The 20,005-nt window shown below is 35.1% G+C and overlaps 5 protein-coding genes, 1 long non-coding RNA gene and 1 other non-coding gene across 7 annotated transcripts; 4 read left to right on the forward strand and 3 right to left on the reverse strand.

Moving 5' to 3' along the window:
* Window positions 1-456: 456 nt before the first annotated feature.
* On the reverse strand, window positions 457-2,947 carry LOC147942686 (NAC domain-containing protein 62-like). The gene is made up of 6 exons (XM_087453168.1): window positions 2,478-2,947; window positions 2,021-2,301; window positions 1,704-1,925; window positions 1,325-1,615; window positions 1,035-1,220; window positions 457-935 (listed from the first exon to the last, which is right to left on the reverse strand). Exons 1-6 carry the CDS (start codon window positions 2,653-2,655, stop codon window positions 732-734), a joined length of 1,362 nt encoding a protein of 453 aa, XP_087309294.1. The 5' UTR covers window positions 2,656-2,947; the 3' UTR covers window positions 457-731.
* A 3,437-nt stretch (window positions 2,948-6,384) lies between these two features.
* LOC104791179 (uncharacterized) lies at window positions 6,385-6,825 on the forward strand. Its single transcript, XM_010517004.2, has one exon. It carries the CDS (start codon window positions 6,385-6,387, stop codon window positions 6,823-6,825), a length of 441 nt encoding a protein of 146 aa, XP_010515306.1.
* Window positions 6,826-7,189: 364 nt separating this feature from the next.
* On the forward strand, window positions 7,190-8,830 carry LOC104791180 (chloroplastic import inner membrane translocase subunit HP30-1). The gene is made up of 6 exons (XM_010517005.3): window positions 7,190-7,602; window positions 7,709-7,824; window positions 7,985-8,108; window positions 8,211-8,359; window positions 8,433-8,495; window positions 8,602-8,830. Exons 1-6 carry the CDS (start codon window positions 7,282-7,284, stop codon window positions 8,630-8,632), a joined length of 804 nt encoding a protein of 267 aa, XP_010515307.1. The 5' UTR covers window positions 7,190-7,281; the 3' UTR covers window positions 8,633-8,830.
* A 549-nt stretch (window positions 8,831-9,379) lies between these two features.
* LOC104791181 (protein RESPONSE TO LOW SULFUR 3) lies at window positions 9,380-9,866 on the reverse strand. Its single transcript, XR_015559593.1, has one exon. It is a non-coding gene; the product is annotated as a protein RESPONSE TO LOW SULFUR 3 (transcript).
* Window positions 9,867-10,482: 616 nt separating this feature from the next.
* On the forward strand, window positions 10,483-11,341 carry LOC147942687 (uncharacterized). The gene is made up of 3 exons (XR_015559571.1): window positions 10,483-10,821; window positions 10,895-10,982; window positions 11,190-11,341. It is a non-coding gene; the product is annotated as an uncharacterized LOC147942687 (long non-coding RNA).
* Window positions 11,342-13,984: 2,643 nt separating this feature from the next.
* On the reverse strand, window positions 13,985-14,522 carry LOC147942688 (protein RESPONSE TO LOW SULFUR 1-like). Its single transcript, XM_087454053.1, has one exon. The coding sequence runs from the start codon at window positions 14,423-14,425 to the stop codon at window positions 14,135-14,137; it is 291 nt and encodes a 96-aa protein (XP_087310179.1). The 5' UTR covers window positions 14,426-14,522; the 3' UTR covers window positions 13,985-14,134.
* Window positions 14,523-17,111: 2,589 nt separating this feature from the next.
* Window positions 17,112-19,974, forward strand: LOC104791183 (autophagy-related protein 13a). The gene is made up of 3 exons (XM_010517008.3): window positions 17,112-18,898; window positions 18,996-19,177; window positions 19,467-19,974. Exons 1-3 carry the CDS (start codon window positions 17,558-17,560, stop codon window positions 19,795-19,797), a joined length of 1,854 nt encoding a protein of 617 aa, XP_010515310.2. The 5' UTR covers window positions 17,112-17,557; the 3' UTR covers window positions 19,798-19,974.
* Window positions 19,975-20,005: the final 31 nt, after the last annotated feature.

Genomic DNA, 20,005 nt, shown 5'->3' on the forward strand with positions numbered 1-20,005 from the left:
ACTTTGCGGTTTTGACGGGAAAACATAATTTTGCATTTTTGGCGGGAAAACGTAATTTGCGGTTTTGACGAGAAACGTAACTATGCGGTTTTGACGGGAAAACGTAATTTTTCGGTTTTGGCGGGAAAACGAGTTTTCATGTTTTTGTGTTTTTTGGTAGGAAAACAAGATTTTGCGGTTTGACGGGAAAAGCGAAATTTTGCGGTTTTGGCGGAAAAACGAGATTTTGCGGTTTTAGGGAAAAATGAAATTTTGCAGGCTGGTGGGTGAAGAATTGGAATTTTAGAGTTGTATGTATATTAGAATTGAGAAAAAATATTTTGTAATTATTTAATTAAAATAGGTGTATTTTTAACTTTTACAAATTATGGATAAATTTATCTCATCCAAACTCTCTAAAAAATCTCATCCAGAAATTCAGTTTTTTTGGATGAATTTTTAAAATATATCCAGATATTGTATCTAGATGAGTTCCTAATTGTTACTAAACGAACAATAATAAACATTTGCATCCAGATATTGCATCTGGTTCACCAAACGAACATGACCTTTGTCTCTTCATAGCATAAGGTCATAACGTTTACAAGCCTAAAACTACATGTAAACCTACAAACTGGTACCGGTTAAAGCGAAAGCCTGAAACCAACAACAAAAGCAAAATCCAGGTTCGAGCACTATATATACAAAAGAAAGTTCCAGTTCTCAAGGTATGCAGATGCAAGTTCCAGTTATCATGGCATTGCGGATGCTCTGAAGTCAACGGTTAGACTGCAGACTGACATCAAGAACACAACTGCAACTACCGCCGCCCTAAGAAGCCCTCCGTAAGAACATTTCAGAGGCATAATCCTTTTAAACACAAAGCCGGTTTTGTTCTTTGTTCTCATTAGCTTTCTGCAGCCTTTATTCATACTTTCTCCAACTGTGTCCTCAGCCTGCGTAGCATTAAGATATTAGTGTCACAGTTCGATTCCAATTTGCTACGTGAAACCAAGAAATAGAGTAATTCATGAGAAGGTGGGTGTTATTCTCACCTCTCTCTTCGAGTCAATCCCATTAAGGTTAGTTTGCAGACGTAGCCTTCTTGGGCCATTTCCCTGCGCTATATACTCATTGGTGCAACCAGAGAATTGTGCCTGCCGACTCCTAATCTGGATCCCCGTTACTGAAACATCGTTGCTCATGCCAACTGCTGAGCCCTGCTGATAAGCTGGCGCAACCTGCAATCAAGTAGATTAATAAGAGTTAATTATGGTATCAGTTTTCTTAATGAATTAAAAAAAAAATGATACAATATTATGAGTTTTGAGGAAACTTCATGTACCTGATCTGGTGTTGCGCCATCAAAGCCACTCTGCAAAACATACTTATGCTTCTCTGGATCCTCGTCTGGGCTCTGAAGAATCGAATCAAGAAACTCGGATATATATGTATCTACTTCATTTGTACCATACTGAGTCTGAACTTGGAAGTTGCTGGCCTCATTCCCTGAAAAATTACTTGAGCCAGGCTGAAATGTGGATCCACCAAGCTCGCATTGGAATTGAGAGTGTAATGGGGAGAAGAGCTTGCAATCAAGGGAATCCAGTTCCGGATACCAATCAAAATCTACAAGCTGCATGTCAAAAACAAAAAGTATTTAGTTTTCAAACCGACACAAAGACAATCATCTAAGAAAAAAATAACTAAGAAAATGTCTTCACCTCGGCAGTTGTAGCCTCATCACAGGCGTCACTATGAGAATCGCCAGAGATTACAAGAGAAGACTCTGCAATGTCATAAGGCTTCACGTCTTCTGTTTTAGTGACCTCAGATACTTCAACAGTTGGAGACGAGACAGCAGGTTCAACCTCATCCGACTTGGAATCTTCTTCTGCTAAATGCAGTTCTTGTTTCTTGAACAACTTGCATATCACAAACGGACTCTGCATATATCAACACAATCACAACGATCAAGATTCCATAGCTAAATTAGTTTTCCAAACTGTCACAGATCTACAGAGTGTGCATTATTATTTACCTGGCCAGGATTAGTACCGCTAAGATCATTCTCCGTGGCACGATACTCATGAATAACCCAATTGGTTCTTGTTCCTTTAGGAGCACGACCAGCGTGGAAAACAAGAGTTCTCTTCACACCGATAATCTTAGTCTTACCGTTTTTAATCTTCCGGTCTTTCCCTGTCGCCTTCCAGTAGCCTGCCACAGTTGCCCTGTTCTGTCTACTTCCGTTAGGATACTTCCGGTCCAATGGACAGAAGAAGAGCCACTCTGAGTCTTTTGTTTTTATCACAGAAAAATCTACAAACAACAAACAACAAAATCAAATCTCTAAGTCACCAAAACTAAACTTATATCAAACAGATTCTAAAGTCCTAAAAGTTACTGACTTTATAAAAAAAACATCGGAACTAATTCAAGATTTCGCCAAAGTTACAACATTTCTAAGAAGAAGCAGAAGAAGAAGAAGGGTTTACCAGGTAAATCCCAAGGCTCCCATTTGCAAATATCGATCTCACGGATAGCTTTAACGTCGCCATCGTGGCCGTTGATCTTTTTACGGAGATAGTAACGGACGAGCTCCTCGTCAGTTGGACGGAATCTTAATCCAACTGGTAATGAATCCATTGATAGAACTTCAAGATTCTGATTCATTGAATCGGCTTTTTTGTTATGAACGAATCGAACCCCAAAGATTGAAGAAGATTCTCAGATACTACGAATCAGAATTATTGTTTATATAGATAGTATCAGAGATACGATTCGAAGGTATCACGAAGAAGATGAAGAAGATAGCAATAAAAAAAAATATATCAGAAAACAAAAACCCTAAAGCTCGAATCGGTGATTTTGGTAAAGTGAAGAAGAAGAGAAGAAGATGTGAACTTTGATTTTTTCCTTTTGTGAAGAAATTATAAAGAGAGAGGTGATGGTGATAACAGCGCGTGGAGAGGTTTAGTGTGTTACACGCGCTATACCAAGTACGTTCCGCGTTTTAGTGGTGTTGATGTACGATTTTGCCCTTTTGGGACTCTGGGATATTAAAGCAAGAGGAAGGGGTAAAGTTGAGAAAGTGGTTGCCATATTAAAAAAAAATGTCATAAAACGAATGAAATAACGACATGTGGATGAAGCGGGAAAGGAAGCTTCGGTGCATGTCACTTTGTTTGTGAGTTCTGTGGGAAGTTTCGCTTTTCTTGACCTTTTTTGGAAATGCCTTTTTATATTTATTTCTCTGAGCATTTTTGGGTTTTTTTTTTTTTTTGGATTTTGAATGTTTCTCGTTTGCTCGAACTCGTCAACACGATCATGGAGCACACTATCCTACGTTAGTAGTAGTTTTTTTTTCCGTGCATTGTCTTAGATTCTAATGCATTTTTTTGTTTTTTCCACAAAGTCCCAGATTCTAATGCATATGTACGACTCACTTGCAACAAGCATGTTGTCACTTGTCAGACTATTTTATTCATTCGATGAACAAGAATAAAATTGCCATTTAACTTGTGAGATACAGTTTTAGATGTGTTTTTTTCTACAACATGTTATTTTCTATATGTACATGATCTAAGGTTATTAACGAGATGATGAATTTTACCAAAATGGTTAAACTGGATACGTTTTTGAATATATATTTATTATATTATTTGAGAGTTATATTTTTTTTTCTTAAACGCGCGTTATAAGTCACATTATTGTTATTCACTTAAGTTTTATCTTCTTCACTGTCATTTACTTAATTAATTAGCTCCATTCTTAACGTATTACAAACATAAACAAGATAAAGAAAAAAGAAAGAAAGGTTCCTCACTCGACAAAAAAAAAACAAAATCCACAATGTAAGTCGATATGAAACGTAATTCGGCAAAACTATGTTTTAGCAAAAAAAAAACTGCATTATTATTTTCATATTGCATCGTGACATATGGCAAAATAATATTTTCTTTCTAATTTACTAGAATCAAAGAAACCTAACTAAATTAATATTGTGCGTAGTAGTATATATATCTGATTTCTCCGTCGAAGTATTAGTATTAGGACCGAGTCGACCGACTAAAAATAGAGCACAATAGATGAGAGGTCCACGAAACTTCCATACTTTTTTGACCATACCAATGAAGCTTTTTAAACACAGAAATCTCTAAATTTACGCACTACAAGAAAACACAGATTTTCCGACTACGATCGGCGACTATATTCGTAGTCGTTAAATTTAGCGACTACATATCCACTAATTCGCGACTGCTTTATGACTATTCTCAAATAGTCACTATTTAGTCGCTAATTTGCGACTAAATAATTTAGTCGCTACATTAGTCGCTAAATGGCAACAAAAAACGACGAAATGAGAATAATCGTTAACTTGGCGACTATAATGCGACTATTTCGGCGTGTCGCAAAATAGTCGCTAAATTAGCGACTAAATGATAGTTGCTTGAGTAGTAGGAAATTTGGCGACTATTTTGCGACATTTCCGGCGGGTCGCAAAATTTAGTCCTAAATAGTCGCTTAACACGTGTATATAAACACGTTTTTAGCATTCGAAGTAGGTGTACTTGTATTTGGTGACTGCGTAGTATAGTCACTTTTTGGTCGCTAAATATGTCTATATAAACTGAGCTCACCAATCGTTTTTCTCACTCACAGAAACACAAAGCAACACAAAAAAAAAGAGATCATATAAAGAGATTTGCAAAGACTCGTTGTTGCAAATATAGAGATTTATAATAATGTCAGGAAGTTACAATTATAATGACGGAAAATTTTTATAGAAGAGTTCAGAGCCGGGATGGAGCAGTTCATGCAATTTGCAAATAGCCAGCCTTTTCCACAAGAAAACGGGGGTAAGTTTTTTTGTCCTTGTAGTAGGTGCAAAAACGGGAAGCGTTTTCTAGAGACTAGAATTTGGAATCATCTTTTTAGTTATGGGTTTATGCCAGATTATTATGTTTGGTATAAGCATGGGGAAGAAATTAATATGGATATAGGAACGAGTACTATTGATCCGACATTTATTAGTGGGAGTGAGGAAGTGGGTAATGTAGTAGAAGATAGATATGTGGATATGGTGAATGATGCATTTCCTTCTAATGTGGGTTATGATGATAACTATCAATGGGATGGGGGTTATCAGAGTGTAGAAGAACCAGTACTTAACCATTCAAAAAAAATCTACGACTTGTTAGAAAGTGCAAAAAATCCAATATATGATGGTTGTCGTGAAGGTCAGTCACAATTATCTTTAGCTGCTAGAGTTATGCAAAATAAGGTAGATTATAATATGAGTGAAAAGTTAGTGGATTCAGTATGTGAAATGTTGAGTGATTATTTACCAGAGGGAAACCAGGCTACGGGTTCTCATTACGACACAGAGAAATTGATGCGCAATTTAGGACTCCCATATCATACAATTGATGTTTGTATAAACAATTGTATGTTATTCTGGAAAGATGCCAAAAAGGAAGAAAAATGTTTGTTTTGTGAAGCACCAAGATGGAAGCCTAAGAATGACCGACGCAGAACCAAAGTACCATATAGTCGTATGTGGTACTTACCTATTGGTGATAGATTGAAGAGAATGTATCAGAGTCACAAGACTGCAGCAGCAATGCGATGGCATGCCGAGCACCAAGCAAAGGTGGGAGAAATGAGTCATCCGTCTGATGCAGCGGAGTGGAAGTATTTTCAAGAACAAAATCCTCAATTTGCTGAAGAACCACGTAACGTGTATTTGGGATTGTGTACTGATGGGTTCAATCCATTTGGGATGTCTCGTCACCATTCATTATGGCCAGTGATATTGACGCCATATAATTTACCTCCTGGTATGTGCATGGATGCTGAGTACTTGTTTCTTACAATTCTGAATTCTGGTCCAAACCATCCGTGAGCTAGCCTTGATGTCTTTCTCCAACCTCTTATTGATGAGTTAAAAGAGTTGTAGTCTACTGAAGTCGATGCATACGATGTGTCCTTGGGCCAAAATTTCAACCTAAAAGCAGTGATGATGTGGACGATAAGCGACTTTCCTGCGTATGGCATGTTATCTGGATGGACAACACATGGTAAATTGTCTTGTCCAGTTTGCATGGACGATATAAAGTTTTTTAATCTACCGAATGGAAGGAAGACATGTTGGTTTGATTGTCATCGGAGATTTTTTCCTCCTGATCATCCTCTGAGGAGGAATAAAAAAGACTTCTTGAAGGGAAAAGACGCTACAAGAGAGTATCCATCAGAGTCCTTGACCGGTGAGCAAGTTTATTCTGAGCGGTTGAATTGTGTATAGACATACTAGACAATTAGAGATATTAATCGTTTCATTCTGTTTTTTTTTTTTTTTGTGGGTTATGTAGAGTGTGAAGACGGTTTGAGAAGTGAAGTGCAATGGAGGTATTTGGAAAATCTTCAGTGGTTGGTTCTGCGGCCAATGTTATTTACTTGTCTGCTATACTTGGTAGCGATGAACCCGACCCGTGTCACAAGTGTGATTGGAAATGCGAGAATGAGAATGTTTGTGGGAATATGTACCGTTGCAGACTAACTGGGTTGAGTCACGTCTGTGACAAGAACTGCAACCAAAGGATTTTGTATGATAACCATAACTCTTTGTGCCGAGCTAGTGGCAGGATATTCCCGCTCTCTTCCGATGAGGAGCAGGCGGTTAGAGGAGTCCGGAGGAAGTTTGATGATGAGAGTCAACCTTCTGAAAGCTGTGTCAAGCGTGTTCAGCGTGATGTCCAGTTTCTTTCTTCTCCTTTCGAGAGGTCTTTTGCTGCTGTGAGCCCAATCTGCAGTCAAGCTGGAGATGGAATGGAGATGAACTAAATATTTGTTGGTCTTTTGCTTATCTTATTTTATCTCATCTATAATAACTTACTTTTTTTCTTTATCTCAACTACGCAATAAGAGACAATAATATTTATGTGCTCTTCCAGAGAGACTAGGCTTAGCTCCTCTGTCTGAAGATGTACTTTATCTTAGTATTGTTGAACTATCTATGTAGTATTTAACGTAGGAGAGACTTCATAATTCTGCCACTCTGTTCTGGACGTTCTTGTACTCGTAGTATTTAACTTCAATGTAGTAATGAGCATTTTCAGAAATCAGAACTGAGCAAATGTGGCAAAGACGACAAATGGGCCTGATAAGGCCCAACAAATCGTATATAACCCAATGGGAGAGATGAGAAGGAAGGAGGGAGATAAGACGAGAAGCAGAGAACCGAAAGAAAAAAACAAAAACTCCAGAATTCGCAACAGAAACGAAACGAGAGAAATAGATATGGGGGTAAGCGGCGGCGGAGGAGGAGGAGGAGGAGATCAGAGTCGGAGAAGAAGCGGCGGAGAAATGATGGCGATGGCGAGTCTATTCAACGATCAGCAGAATCCAATTCAGCAGTTCCAGGTTAAATTCAAAGAAGTAGAAACTGGTTTCAAGACCTGGTTATCAAAACAATCAATACCAGTGGAAGCCGCCGTCGTCTCAACCATGAGCGGTGTCCAAGGAGCTTTCATTGGTGGTCTCATGGGAACACTCTCTCCTGAAATGCCTCAGGCTGGCGGCGTTGACCCTCAAGCCATAGCTTCCATGAAACAAGCTCAGGTTTTAATACACTCCCATATATAAAACCCTTATCCCCATCTTTTCATATAAAGTTAATGTTGTAATTGAGGTATGTGAGAATTGGGATCTGTGAATGAATCTGTAGGCACTTGTGGGTGGACCTTGGGTTCAGGCTCGCAATTTTGCTGCCATTACTGGTGTTAATGCTGGAATTGCTTCAGTCATGAAGCGGATTCGAGGCAAAGAGGATATTGAGTCTGCGTAAGTTTTCAATTCCTGTGAGCTGCTTCATTCACTAATATTTGTTAATCTATGTGTGTAGATGTCTTGATAAGGTTTTGTAATTTGGGATTAGTCTTGAGAGTTTGGTTATCATTGAGAATGAAGAGTGTTAAAGACAGTATTAATTTAACTTTTGCAGCGTAGTGGCAGCATTAGGGTCTGGATTTGCATACTCTTTGGTGAGCCAAGGTTTGCAAGGACAACCTATGAACGCAATCACCACTGCAGCTGGTTTTGCTGTTTTCCAAGGGATATTTTTTAAGGCAAGTCAATCATATTTGAGACTTGACACCAATGCTACTCATGAAACCATATATATTATTAGCATTTGCTCTTAACCCTGTTTTTACCTTCTCTGTCTTCAGTTGGGAGAAAGATTCTCTAAACCGAGCGTTGAAGATCCGTTTTACACACGAGGAAGAACTATGCTTGTGCAGCTTGGTCTAGAAAAATACGAGAAGAACTTCAAGAAAGGACTTTTAACAGATCCCACATTGCCATTGCTCACTGATAGGTATAATCTAAATTATCCTATTCAAGATTTTGTTTATGTAGCAACTATTAAAGTTGGTGAATTCTGTATCCAGCGCGCTAAGAGATGTGAGCATACCACCAGGGCCAAGACTTATGATTCTAGACCATATCCAGAGGTTTGAATCCGATTTCTCTGTTATTCCATCGATTAAATATAGGAGGAATCTGTAGAATTCTTGAATTTGATCGAGCTATTATTATTCTCTGTTGTTTGGAGTACAGGGACCCGGAGATAAAGGGCAAACGAAAGTAGTCACTGAGGCTTTTGTTTGAGATGGTCATCACCAGAATCTATCAAACACAAATGTAATGTCTTTGTACTTTTAGATGCTCATGCTAGGAAGAACTCTTGTTGGATTCTTCGGCTACTACTCTAGCAATGTTTGATTCTCTTTAAAATTTTAAAATACTCTCGTCATCAATCTAAATGGATTATATAGGTTCAGAATAATGAAAACACATTTATGCTCTGTATGAGAATAAGATGATTATATCTATATAGTTGGTTCATACAAATTTACTCGCCAACCATCAAAAAAGGCATTGGATAAAACTCTTGTTAAAATATAGTTTGATGCTCTTTCTACCTAATTTATGTTGCTGTTGTGAAGCTCTCATTTACTTTTAATTATTTTATCGTTAAATCAAAAAAGTCTCTTTGTTAACAATAAGTGTGACCACGAAAGAAGAAACTCTCTAACACGTCTCTTTCATTGTCGTCATCACTGAAGTTACATGAATACAATCGTGGCTTGTTTTAATGCGTTTCTATTATGAAGGAAAATATTAATTTCGGGGATCAAAATATCTTCTCATCTCTGTAATCACAAACGTTACATGGATAAACAAACAATATTGCCCTGTTTTTAATCAAGAAAAATCTATAATTTCAATTTCCCCCATAAAAAATAAATTGTTACTATGGGCTCATTTAAAGAAAAAAAATTGTTACTATGGGTTCATTTTTTTTTTCTTTGGACACGAATTTATAAGGTTTATATGATGAAAAATTGTAAGTATTTTATGCAAAAATTCTTTGCATTCTTTTTTAACATTAAACTAAATGGAAAATACATAATGATATCCATCAAGCTATGAATTTGTAACAACGACTTCAAGGGAGGAAGAAGAGAGACGAGAGATTTGCTCCATGAGGCAGAGAATACGAGACTGATAGTCACGCGCCTGATCTAGAGACTCGACCTCAAGCTCCGCTAGTTGCGAGCAGAGTCTCTCCTCCGCCTCTTCCGCTACCACGGTCCGCCGCCACAGCTGAACCATCTGTTTCTTCATCTCCTCCATTTCTCTCTCCAACTCTCCGTTCCTCCTCCGTAGCTCCTCAACCTCTTTCGTCGCCACCGTCGCATAACCTCCACCTTTCCCCATTTAATTGAATAGTTTTTTTTTTTTTGTGTGTGGTTTAAAGAATAAAAGTGTTTTCTGTGGTGTTTGCTGTTTCTGTGTTAAAACTGTTATCCCTCTCTGTGTTGTGAAGATCCTTTTAATAGCCATTTTTTTTTGTTTTGGTTTTTGGAATTGTAAAGTGTCCAGGTTCAATGTATCTCTCTTGTTCTGTTATTTTCTTCATTATTTTGTTGACATCATTTGTCTGTTTTGTCTACTGTATTAGAAAAGTAACAACACGTGGTGCATAACATGCAATCACAATTATTATTATTTTGAAGACTTATATTTGCAATTGCACGGAATATGTATATTTACAATCACTCCATTTTTTTTCGCAACTGTTTAGGATATTTTGTGACCACAATTTTTCCCTTTTAAATCTCGATTTTTTTTTTCAACTTTAAAATAGAAATTAGATACTGTTATCAGAAAATACGTAATTTAGATATGAATTCCCACAGTGTAAACACACAAAATTAAAAAAAAAATTGTATACATAAATAAAATATACATATACCTTTTATCATATAAATCACAAGTTATCTGTCCAATCAAATTAAGCCACATCAGATTTTTTCTTTTTAAAATTAGAAATAAAAGTCCTTTAATTAAAAAAAACAAAAACATGATCGTAATGTATAAGCCATTTCTATATTTCAATATTAAATTTTAAAAAAAATCTGTAATCACCTAAATTTGTGTAACCACGATCATCACGTTCAAAAACCAAGATAAAACAGAACGGTTTTATAATTATAACTGTTTCATCTCCTACTTAAGTCTCGTTCAATTCATTTTCTTTTCCTATTTGATCTCTTTTCGTATTCCTCTCCAACTTTTTAATTTTTATTCTCATTTGTTTTCTTCATAACCTTTAATTTATTCATCTTTTTGTTTCTAATATTCATCTGATCATTTTTGTTTTATTTTTCATCTGGATTTTGGTAGTCTTTCTTCCACTACATCGGTTTTTAAGAGGTTGCCATATCCAGAGGCTAAGTTAACCAAAGGTCCAAAACTCAAAAGTCTATACAGGTTTGTGACTAATCTTTATTTATATTAATTTTTATTTATCTTATGCTAATTCTCTTTATTTCTATTGATTCAGGTTGAAGAAACAAAAGATTAGAGCTCCAATGTTTCAAAGATAAACATGGAGTAATTATTTGCATGGAAGTTATTCTCAGGATGATAAGGTACACAAACATGAAGTTAAACCCAATTAGTTTGTTTATCAATTGTGTATCTTCATTTATCTTAATAAAATAATCTGATCCAAACATTTCATAATTTATTTGAGATGGGAGATAGAATTGATTCAAGAACACTAAAAAATTACAGGAAGGAGAGTACATGTTGTAATTTGAGTTTATTAACTGATGATTACTCATTGACGGTTGCAGATATTACCATCCCTCCACGAAGTGCAAAACAAATGGATAATTCTAGAGATGAGCTTGGAAGATCGAAACTGTGGAGAATATAAGTGTAGTTAGATTTAAACAAATTTGTATATTTTTACAATTTGCGATAAACTATCTTTCTTATTTTTTTTTACATTTTTAATAATTTTACAGTTTGTTACGTGTATATTAGAATTTGAGTCCATCAAATTATATAATATACCCGGACATATTTAATATACCGGGCTTGCCCGGGTGATAGTACTAGTATATATATATATATCAGACTAATGATGACAATTAGATATATTGTTCAGTACATTTAAAATGGCTTAATATGTTTCTGGGTTTAAATTACATTTATCTATACAAGATGCAACATCCATACATAATCTTATACCTATGTTGGTGCATGTATATTTCATCTGTTAATATTGTAGTCATATCTGTATCTTTTATATCTCAAATTTAAGAAATCTCTTAATCTATCAGAGTTATCATATAATATGGCATAATGAATTAATGATTAAGAACATATATTATAGTCCTGCACTCCTGCTTAATATAGTTTATTAAAAATATATATATAGATATATATATAGTTTATTAAGATGACCTATCTCTTTTATCAATATCATCACCATGACTAAACACACACCAAAAAAGGTTAGAAACCATGCTAATTAAGACAAACAAACCACATTATGATAACTTAGAATATATCCATTGAGAATATCTAGTAATTAAGGTACCTTTTATCAAATAAAATTAAAAAGGTGGAAGATAGTTTTGAAGGAAGAAATCATGAGTTTTATTGATTAACATTATATTTTTATATTAATATTCAAATACATAATTGAATTATAGAAAAATATTAAATATTTTAGTGTTAAAAGATATCAATGAAAAGTTGTAAACCAAAGTTGATGTCCTTTTGTATTCAAATTATAGAAACCGGTGAACGTCGTGGAGTAGTAGTATTATATCATTTTCGAGTATACAAAATGATATGTGACATCACCAATCACGTCGATGTAATAAGTGTCATATTTCATTTCTTTGTGCCTCCTCTGGACCACATCTAGTTCTCCAAAGTCCAAAGTCAATGGCCGCCACACAATCAAACACGTATGCCAAAATAAGCAATTACTATTTGAATCTACCAAGTACCAATATAGTTCATTCCTTTGTTAAACCCATTAATTTTGGCCAACGCTTATAACCATCTTAAAGACTCAAACTATATATGGTCACAAAGAATAGATTATTATTTTTTGGACCTATTAGGATTAAATTGTATAGGAAACTATATAGTTTATTGCAGTTTTGGTCACCCAATATATATAAAAAGTTATATAGCTAGGTAAACTGTCAAACTCGACGGTCGATATCGGAGACAGATTAATCCAACTAATGGCAGATTCCCTTTTTAAGAGATATCAAAATCATGAACATTGGATCAAAGTATCATACGAAAAAAAGCCAAAGAAAGAAAAAGAATCAAGGATATGATATCCCCCAATTATCAAAAAATGCCAAAATTAGTAACGACATGAATAAAATTCGAAGCGTGGGTAGTGGGATGATTACATTTTAACACCACAGAACTTGATTGAGTCCCTATATCGTCCAGGTTCAATGTATCTGCTTTTCTTTTCCGGTTATATCAATATTCGTTTCGGTTCAGTTCGGGTTAATCCATGCGAATTTGGTTCTAACTTTGTTTGGGAATAAGAAAGACATCTGGAAACAAAAATCAAGATTCGAGTCACTTCATTTCTTTTACTGAAAATATAGATAAGTTAACAATTTAAATCTATGAATGGAATATTCTCGTTGGATAGAGCTATTTGTTAAGCACCTCAGCACAATTGATCAAGTTTTTGGATAGACTGGTACGTAACAAGCTCCTCTCGCTGCAGCAACACACGACCAAGTATGCTGATGGCTTGCACCTATGGCTTGCGACTCGCCGTTGACACTCTTTTTTACGATTGATTTTTTTCTATACTCGTAGGCAATTCTTTTGATTAAAGGATGCATTTATTTGTAAAGAGGAACTTTTTTTTGGTTTGAATATATTTTCACATTCGTTCAAAAAAAACCCCTACATTTTCGTCATCTAAATTAATCAAAAATACAAATTTATCTCCTCATCTATTTATTTTTTATGAATAGCAAAACAAAAACTCACGTCGAAATCGAACGTCACTCTTCCCTCTTTTAGTTTGCAAACCCCACATATCATACACTATTTTTATAGCACTAGAATTTTATATTACAAATGAAATAGAAATATAATTTGTCTCTCAACCAATGGAAACCTTACACAATTTCATGTTTTACGTCCTGTTAAAACTATTACGGTTTTTATTGACCAATAAATCGAGTCTGTTTATTATTATTTTCTGTGATATGTATGTGACGATACTTTTAAAAAATGAAAGTTTGTGTTTACACTTTACACACAAATCAACATGACAAAACTTTTTTGGTTCGAGACTCAAGTTTCAATGAACTCTTCGACGGCTCCTTTGAAATTTAATTCATGGTGATGTAAAATTCCATGGAACTAAAACTCCGATGTTCTTCTCGTTCAAGATCCGATGGTTCCATCAAAATCTTTATATAGTTTAACATTGACGTTAGAAGTTTTTCTAATTGTAAAATTTTAGGGTATAATAAGCCGTAATCATTACGAAACCATGATATCATTGCCAAAATATTATTTGGTCATCTTTTGTAATTGGTCTAAAAGTCAAGACAAGATAAATTGTGAAATTATTAACTACTAATTCATTAGAAATGGATCTCAATTTTTCATTCATGTTGATAACATAACATGTTTGATGTTTCCATCTCGATCTATATAATAATATTAATATACATACATATATTATACCAAACGTATCTGTACACAATGATACATAAATGGATAAGTAAATCTATGATGAAGAAACGAGAGAAGAAGAAGAAGAAGAGAGACGAGAGATTTGGTCCATGAGGAAGAGCATGCGATCGTGATAGTCACGTGTCTGATCTAAAGACTCGACTTCCAACTCCGCTAGCTGCGAGCAGAGCCGCTCTTCCGCCTCCTCGGCCACCACCGTCCGCTGCCACAACTGAATCATTTGCGTCTTCATCTCCTCCACTTCTCTCTGGAGCTCTATGTTTCTCCTCCGTAGTACCTCCATCTCTTCCGCCGATACGGTCAAGTAGCTTCCTCTGTTTGCCATTAAGTAATTTAATTGTATAGTTTCTCTCTGTCAATGATTTGATGATTGTGGTTTTGTTTTAAATTTTACTTTGTTTCTTTGTAGAGTGGTTAGGGGTTGAGGTATGTTCTTTAATAATAGGCGTTTGTGTAGCTTTAGTATGTCCAGGTTCAATGTATCTGCGGCTCTTTGATATTTGGTCTCCTTAGTTTTATTTGGGTCAATATTTCTCCTTTACTTAATTAAAAGTTTAAAACTTAAACATACTCATGGATTAACATATATGTATTTACTATTATGGAATATAATAAGTTAATAACCATAGTCAAATTTTGAAGAACACACCTACTAGAAAATAGTTTGCATGTTTTTAAGAATGGTACTAATTGGTGAACGCAAACAAAATATTACAAGTGGTACAATTTTGAATTTTTACCAATCACAAAAGCTTTACCAAAAACTTTACAAAAAGATTACTCTCAGCTTTTTTGTACAGTTTTCATGTGTAGCTCTTTCTTACAGCTCTACACTATTATGTATCAATTTACGGCTTTTCTGTACAGTTTTGGCTATGTTACCAATCAAACCCAATATTCAAAAAAAAAAAAAAAACTATCATAGTTTAAGATCTAAGTTCCAATTCAAATATTAATGAGATGAAAAATTTATACAATTTTATGCATGTGGATAACTAGTTTGAAATTAATATACGGTTAATGTATAAACATTATAGCATAATATGCAATAAATTTCGTGCCGTGGTTTAAAAATAAAATAAAATTGTGTTGGTCTTATGTATTGGCCTATACTGATACATTATTGAGTAAGTAGGGCTTCAGTGACGTCTAAAGCCAATCACTATAGTGTTTCTCACTTTCTTGTGATATTTTGATAAGAAAACTTGTTTCAAATTATATAAAAAAAGTGGAAAAAAAGATGGCTAACTACACAAAGTATAGGAGAATACAAAGTATAGGAGAATACATGGTTATACATACCAAGTATACTATTGTATCCTCAACTATATGAAATATATGTATTACATGGCCACATGCATAAATATATGACGTTATGTGATCAACACCATAGACATACAATCCGGTACACCGGTCGATTGACTCCGGCGCAGACCGACGTTGACTCCGGCGAAGACCGATGTTGACTCCGGCGTTGACTAAAAAAATTGTATTCTAAATTTTTTTTTAAAAAATTATATTAAATCATTAATAGTTTTTCAGGATTAAAAAACATATTCAATTCAATATATTAATATTTTTATATATCTCAAATGTATTCATTCTTATAATTAGTTAATTTTTATTTTTAAAACATAAACTAATAGTTAAATAAAAATCATTGATAATTATTTTCAAGATGTAATATAAAGGTATTTGCAAAAATATTCTTATTTTATACCCTTTTGCAAACATACCCTCTATATTGTTTAGCTAAAATCAATTTTTTGTATGTTTATCTTTTATATATTAGAAGTAAATATTGTGAATTTATTTTGTTGTTGTATACATGTTATTAAGAGTATGCAAATTTTATAGTAAAAATATCTAAAATTTTATACAACATTTACTATGCAAACTATAAAGTAAAGAGTCATATACTCAATCTTTTGCATATTATTTTTTATAATGAAAGTAGTTGAATTTGATTTTATGATTTTTTAGTATTTAAATAATCTTATTATCAAAGATTTATAATTAATCATTATTTTAGCTTTAAAAATAAAAATTAACTAATTATAAGAATGAATAAGTTAGAGATATATAAAAATATTTAGATATTGAACTGAATATATTTTTTAATCATGAAAAACAAAAATGTTTACATAATATTTCTTATTTTTGAGTTTTAATAGAAAAAAAATTAATACATTTTTTTGGTCAACACCGGAGTCAACATCGGTCTTCGTCGGAGTCAGTCGACAAGTGTACCGGATTGTATGTTTATGGTGTTGACCACATAACGTCATATAGTTCATGCATGTGGCTTTGTAATACATATACTTCGTGTAGTTAAGGATACAATAGTATACTTGGTATATGTGACCATGTATTATTCTATACTTCGTGTAATTAGCCTTCTTTTTTCCAAAAAATTATTAATTTGAGAAGATTTTCCCCTTAATATTTACTTGTTAGTATGATAGAAGAACGGTGATGGTCTCTCAACTCTAAAGACCAATACAACATCTACACAACCACACTAATTAAACAGAAATTAATTTACCGTAAATAACAAAAGACATAATGGATGTTACATATTTTCACACAACAACAATATTAGCACAAAATACAAAACTATGTAGCAAAAAATGAAACAACATAAAAAGTTAAAAACGTATCCTTTTTTTTTTTCCTTAAGAAAATTTAATTTAATATGAAAAATACCATTATGCAAAGTGTAGTCTCTCTATTATATTCATTCAGTCTATAAGATAACCCGTAATTGTGGAGAAATGTTGGGCCTAATGTTTAAACATTAAGTCCATCATATATAAGCCCATAAAATAGCAGTTAGCAGACTTGGTGCCGGCTTCTACGGTAGAAGTTCTACCAGATAAGACTCAGGTTCACTGTAAAACACTAAAGAGTTAAAAGACCCCTTTGTAATTAATTAAGTGGATAAGAGAAGGGTAAAACCATAAAAACACACAACTGAAGAGAATAAAAGACGTGGCTACTCCTCATTGGTTGCGTTCACGAAAGTTGAATTTAATTATTATATTAGTAATCTAATTTCCACTCTAAAATAATCGTATATGTGTTTTTCTTCTACCTCTGAAACACTTTTTTTTTTTTTATTTTGTATATTTTGTTCACTCATCAATCAAATCATCATCATCTGCGTGTAAAACACATTCACGCCATCGATCGTGAATCTTCTTTCTAATAAATCTTCTTCACGGTAACCCTAACTCTCCGAATCTGCTCTTCACTTTCTTCATCTGTGTTTTTGATTCCCTTCAGTTTCTGCTCTGAAAGCTTTTGTTATTCTAGATCCTTCTCCCCAAAAAAAAAAAAAAAAAAAAAAAAAAAAAAACGATTCCGTGATCTCCATTCTCGTAGATCACTTGTGGATTTTTAGGGATTTGGATATTTTTAGAAATTTTTTTGGGTTGTGAGAAGAAGAAGAAGAAGAATGGATTTCCCAGAGAATTTGCCATCGGATGTAGGGAGATTAGAGCAGATAGTTTCACATTTCTTCCCAAAGGCATTACACATAGTTCTGAATTCTAGGATACCTTCGTTGCAATCTCGTGGTCGTACTCGTGAGCGTTGTTTATCATCATCATCAGGAGCAGGTCTTAATAATAATAATGTTAGGAAAAGTGATAAATGGTTCAATCTTGTTATGGGAGATCGTCCCGCTGCTTTAGAGAAGTTGCATTCTTGGCATAGGAATATCTTGGATTCTATGATTATTGATATCATACTTGTTCATCCCACCACCACCATCCCCACTGATGATGATTTGCATGATGATGATGGTTCTGTTGTTAGATCAGCTGAGACTGTGATTGAGAGGTGGGTTGTTCAGTATGAGAATCCTTTGATTATGTCTCCTCTGAGTTCTGAGTCTGTGACTCGTTATCAGAAGGTTTACAAGAAATCTATCATTATGTTGCGTTCTCTTTATGCTCAGACTCGGCTTCTCCCTGCTTATCGTGTCTCTAGGCAGCTTAGTTCGTCTCTTGCCTCTTCTGGTTTTGATCTTGTTTACAAGGTTTCGTCTTTCAGTGATATATTCTCTGGTCCTGTGACGGAGACAATGAAAGAGTTTCGTTTCGCTCCTGTTGAAGTGCCTCCTGGTCGGCTTTGTGCCTCTGTTACTTACCGTTCTGACTTGTCTGATTTCAATCTTGATACTCACATCACATTGCCTCCAAGAATTATAACCGATTATGTTGGAAGTCCTGCTACTGATCCTATGAGGTTTTTCCCGTCTCCAGGGAAAAGTATTGAAGGCACATCTTTTATTGGTAGAGCTGGTCGTCCTCCATTGACTGGTTCATCTGCTGAACGTCCACATAGCTGGACCAGCGGCTTTCACAGACCTCCAGCTCAATTCCCAACACCAAACCAATCTTTTTCCCCTGCTCATTCACATCAGTTTTCACCTGGGTTACACGATTTCCACTGGTCACGTACAGATGCTTTTGGTGACAGTCACCAGCTCTCACCTCCTTTTTCGCCATCGGGTTCTCCCTCTACTCCAAGATACATTTCAGGGAGTAACAGTCCACGGATTAATGTGAGACCAGGGACTGCTCCAGTGACCATTCCTTCTTCAGCCACTTTTAATAGATACGTTTCATCTAACTTCTCTGAGCCAAGTAGGAAACCACTCCCTCCCTTTTCCCCCAAAAGCACAAGGCGCTCCCCTTCATCGCAGGATTCTTTGCCTGGGATTGCATTGTACAGGAGTTCGAGAAGCGGAGAGTCTCCTTCTGGATTAATGAACCAGTACCCTGCCCAGAAGGTTATGCTTCTCTCTTTCTGTGTGTCTTTCTTAATAGAAGAACCTGATCACTATATTTTATTGCCTTATCTGATATGTTTTTTAATCTACTCTTCAGCTGTCAAAGGATAGCAAATACGATTCAGGCCGCTTCTCAGGGCTTCTGTCTTCAAGTGGCTCACCAAGATTCGGGTTTTCTAGGAGTCCCAGTAGATTATCGTCCCAAGACGACTTGGATGACCCTGACTGTTCATGCCCTTTTGATTTCGATGATGTTGACGAGTCAGGACTTCAGTACAGGTAGTTGGCTTAACTTAAATCATTCATCGGAAGTATTATATACTTGCATTAGTTTTCTGAAATCTTTACATAGAGAGCTGGTCAATGACAAAGATGTCATCTCGAAAACAATCATATGTTAGCTGTTTAGTGTAATGTGAAATTGGTTGACATTGACAATCTGTACCTGGCCTTTCTCTTACTGTTGTCTCTTTATCATTTTTCGTTTGTCAATTTCACCACTTCTTAGGATTTTTAGTCTTTGGTAAATATATATGATGACATAAATTTTGCAAATTTCTCGGTGCAGCCAAAGTCTTGACCGGAGGAAAGCTTCAAGCTCTATATCACAGTCGCTACCTATAGGGAGAAAGTCATCACAGGACGCAGCGGTTGGTGTTCTGGTTCACATGCTGAAGACAGCACCGCCATTACGACAAGACTCAAGCACTTACATGGCATCAATGTCTGGGGTTCAGAAAGAAGGTTCAGTATCAGTGTCAGTGTCAGGTACTGAATCTGAATTTTCGATGGCTCGAAGCACATCAGATGCACTAGAGGAGCTGAGAAACTACAAGCAGCTCAAAGACTTGCTTCTATCAAAATCCAAGAGTGGATCTGGAGCAACTCGTGTCCACTGAGCCAAACCAAATAGCGATCAAGATTATATCGGATGTATGTTTGTAAATATGGATTTGATGACGAATAACTTGACTCTGTTGTATATTGCCAAAGAGCAATCACGTTTTAATTTCTGTAAGAGAACTTGCCTTTTAATATGCACATTAAAAAAAAAACTTGAATCTTTTCACTGTAAAGTAGTGAGATTTGTACAGTTTTTTTTTGTTG

The sequence above is a fragment of the Camelina sativa genome, chromosome 6, assembly GCF_030686135.1.
Source record: "Camelina sativa cultivar CO46 ecotype springtype chromosome 6, ASM3068613v1".
Lineage (NCBI taxonomy): Eukaryota > Viridiplantae > Streptophyta > Magnoliopsida > Brassicales > Brassicaceae > Camelina > Camelina sativa.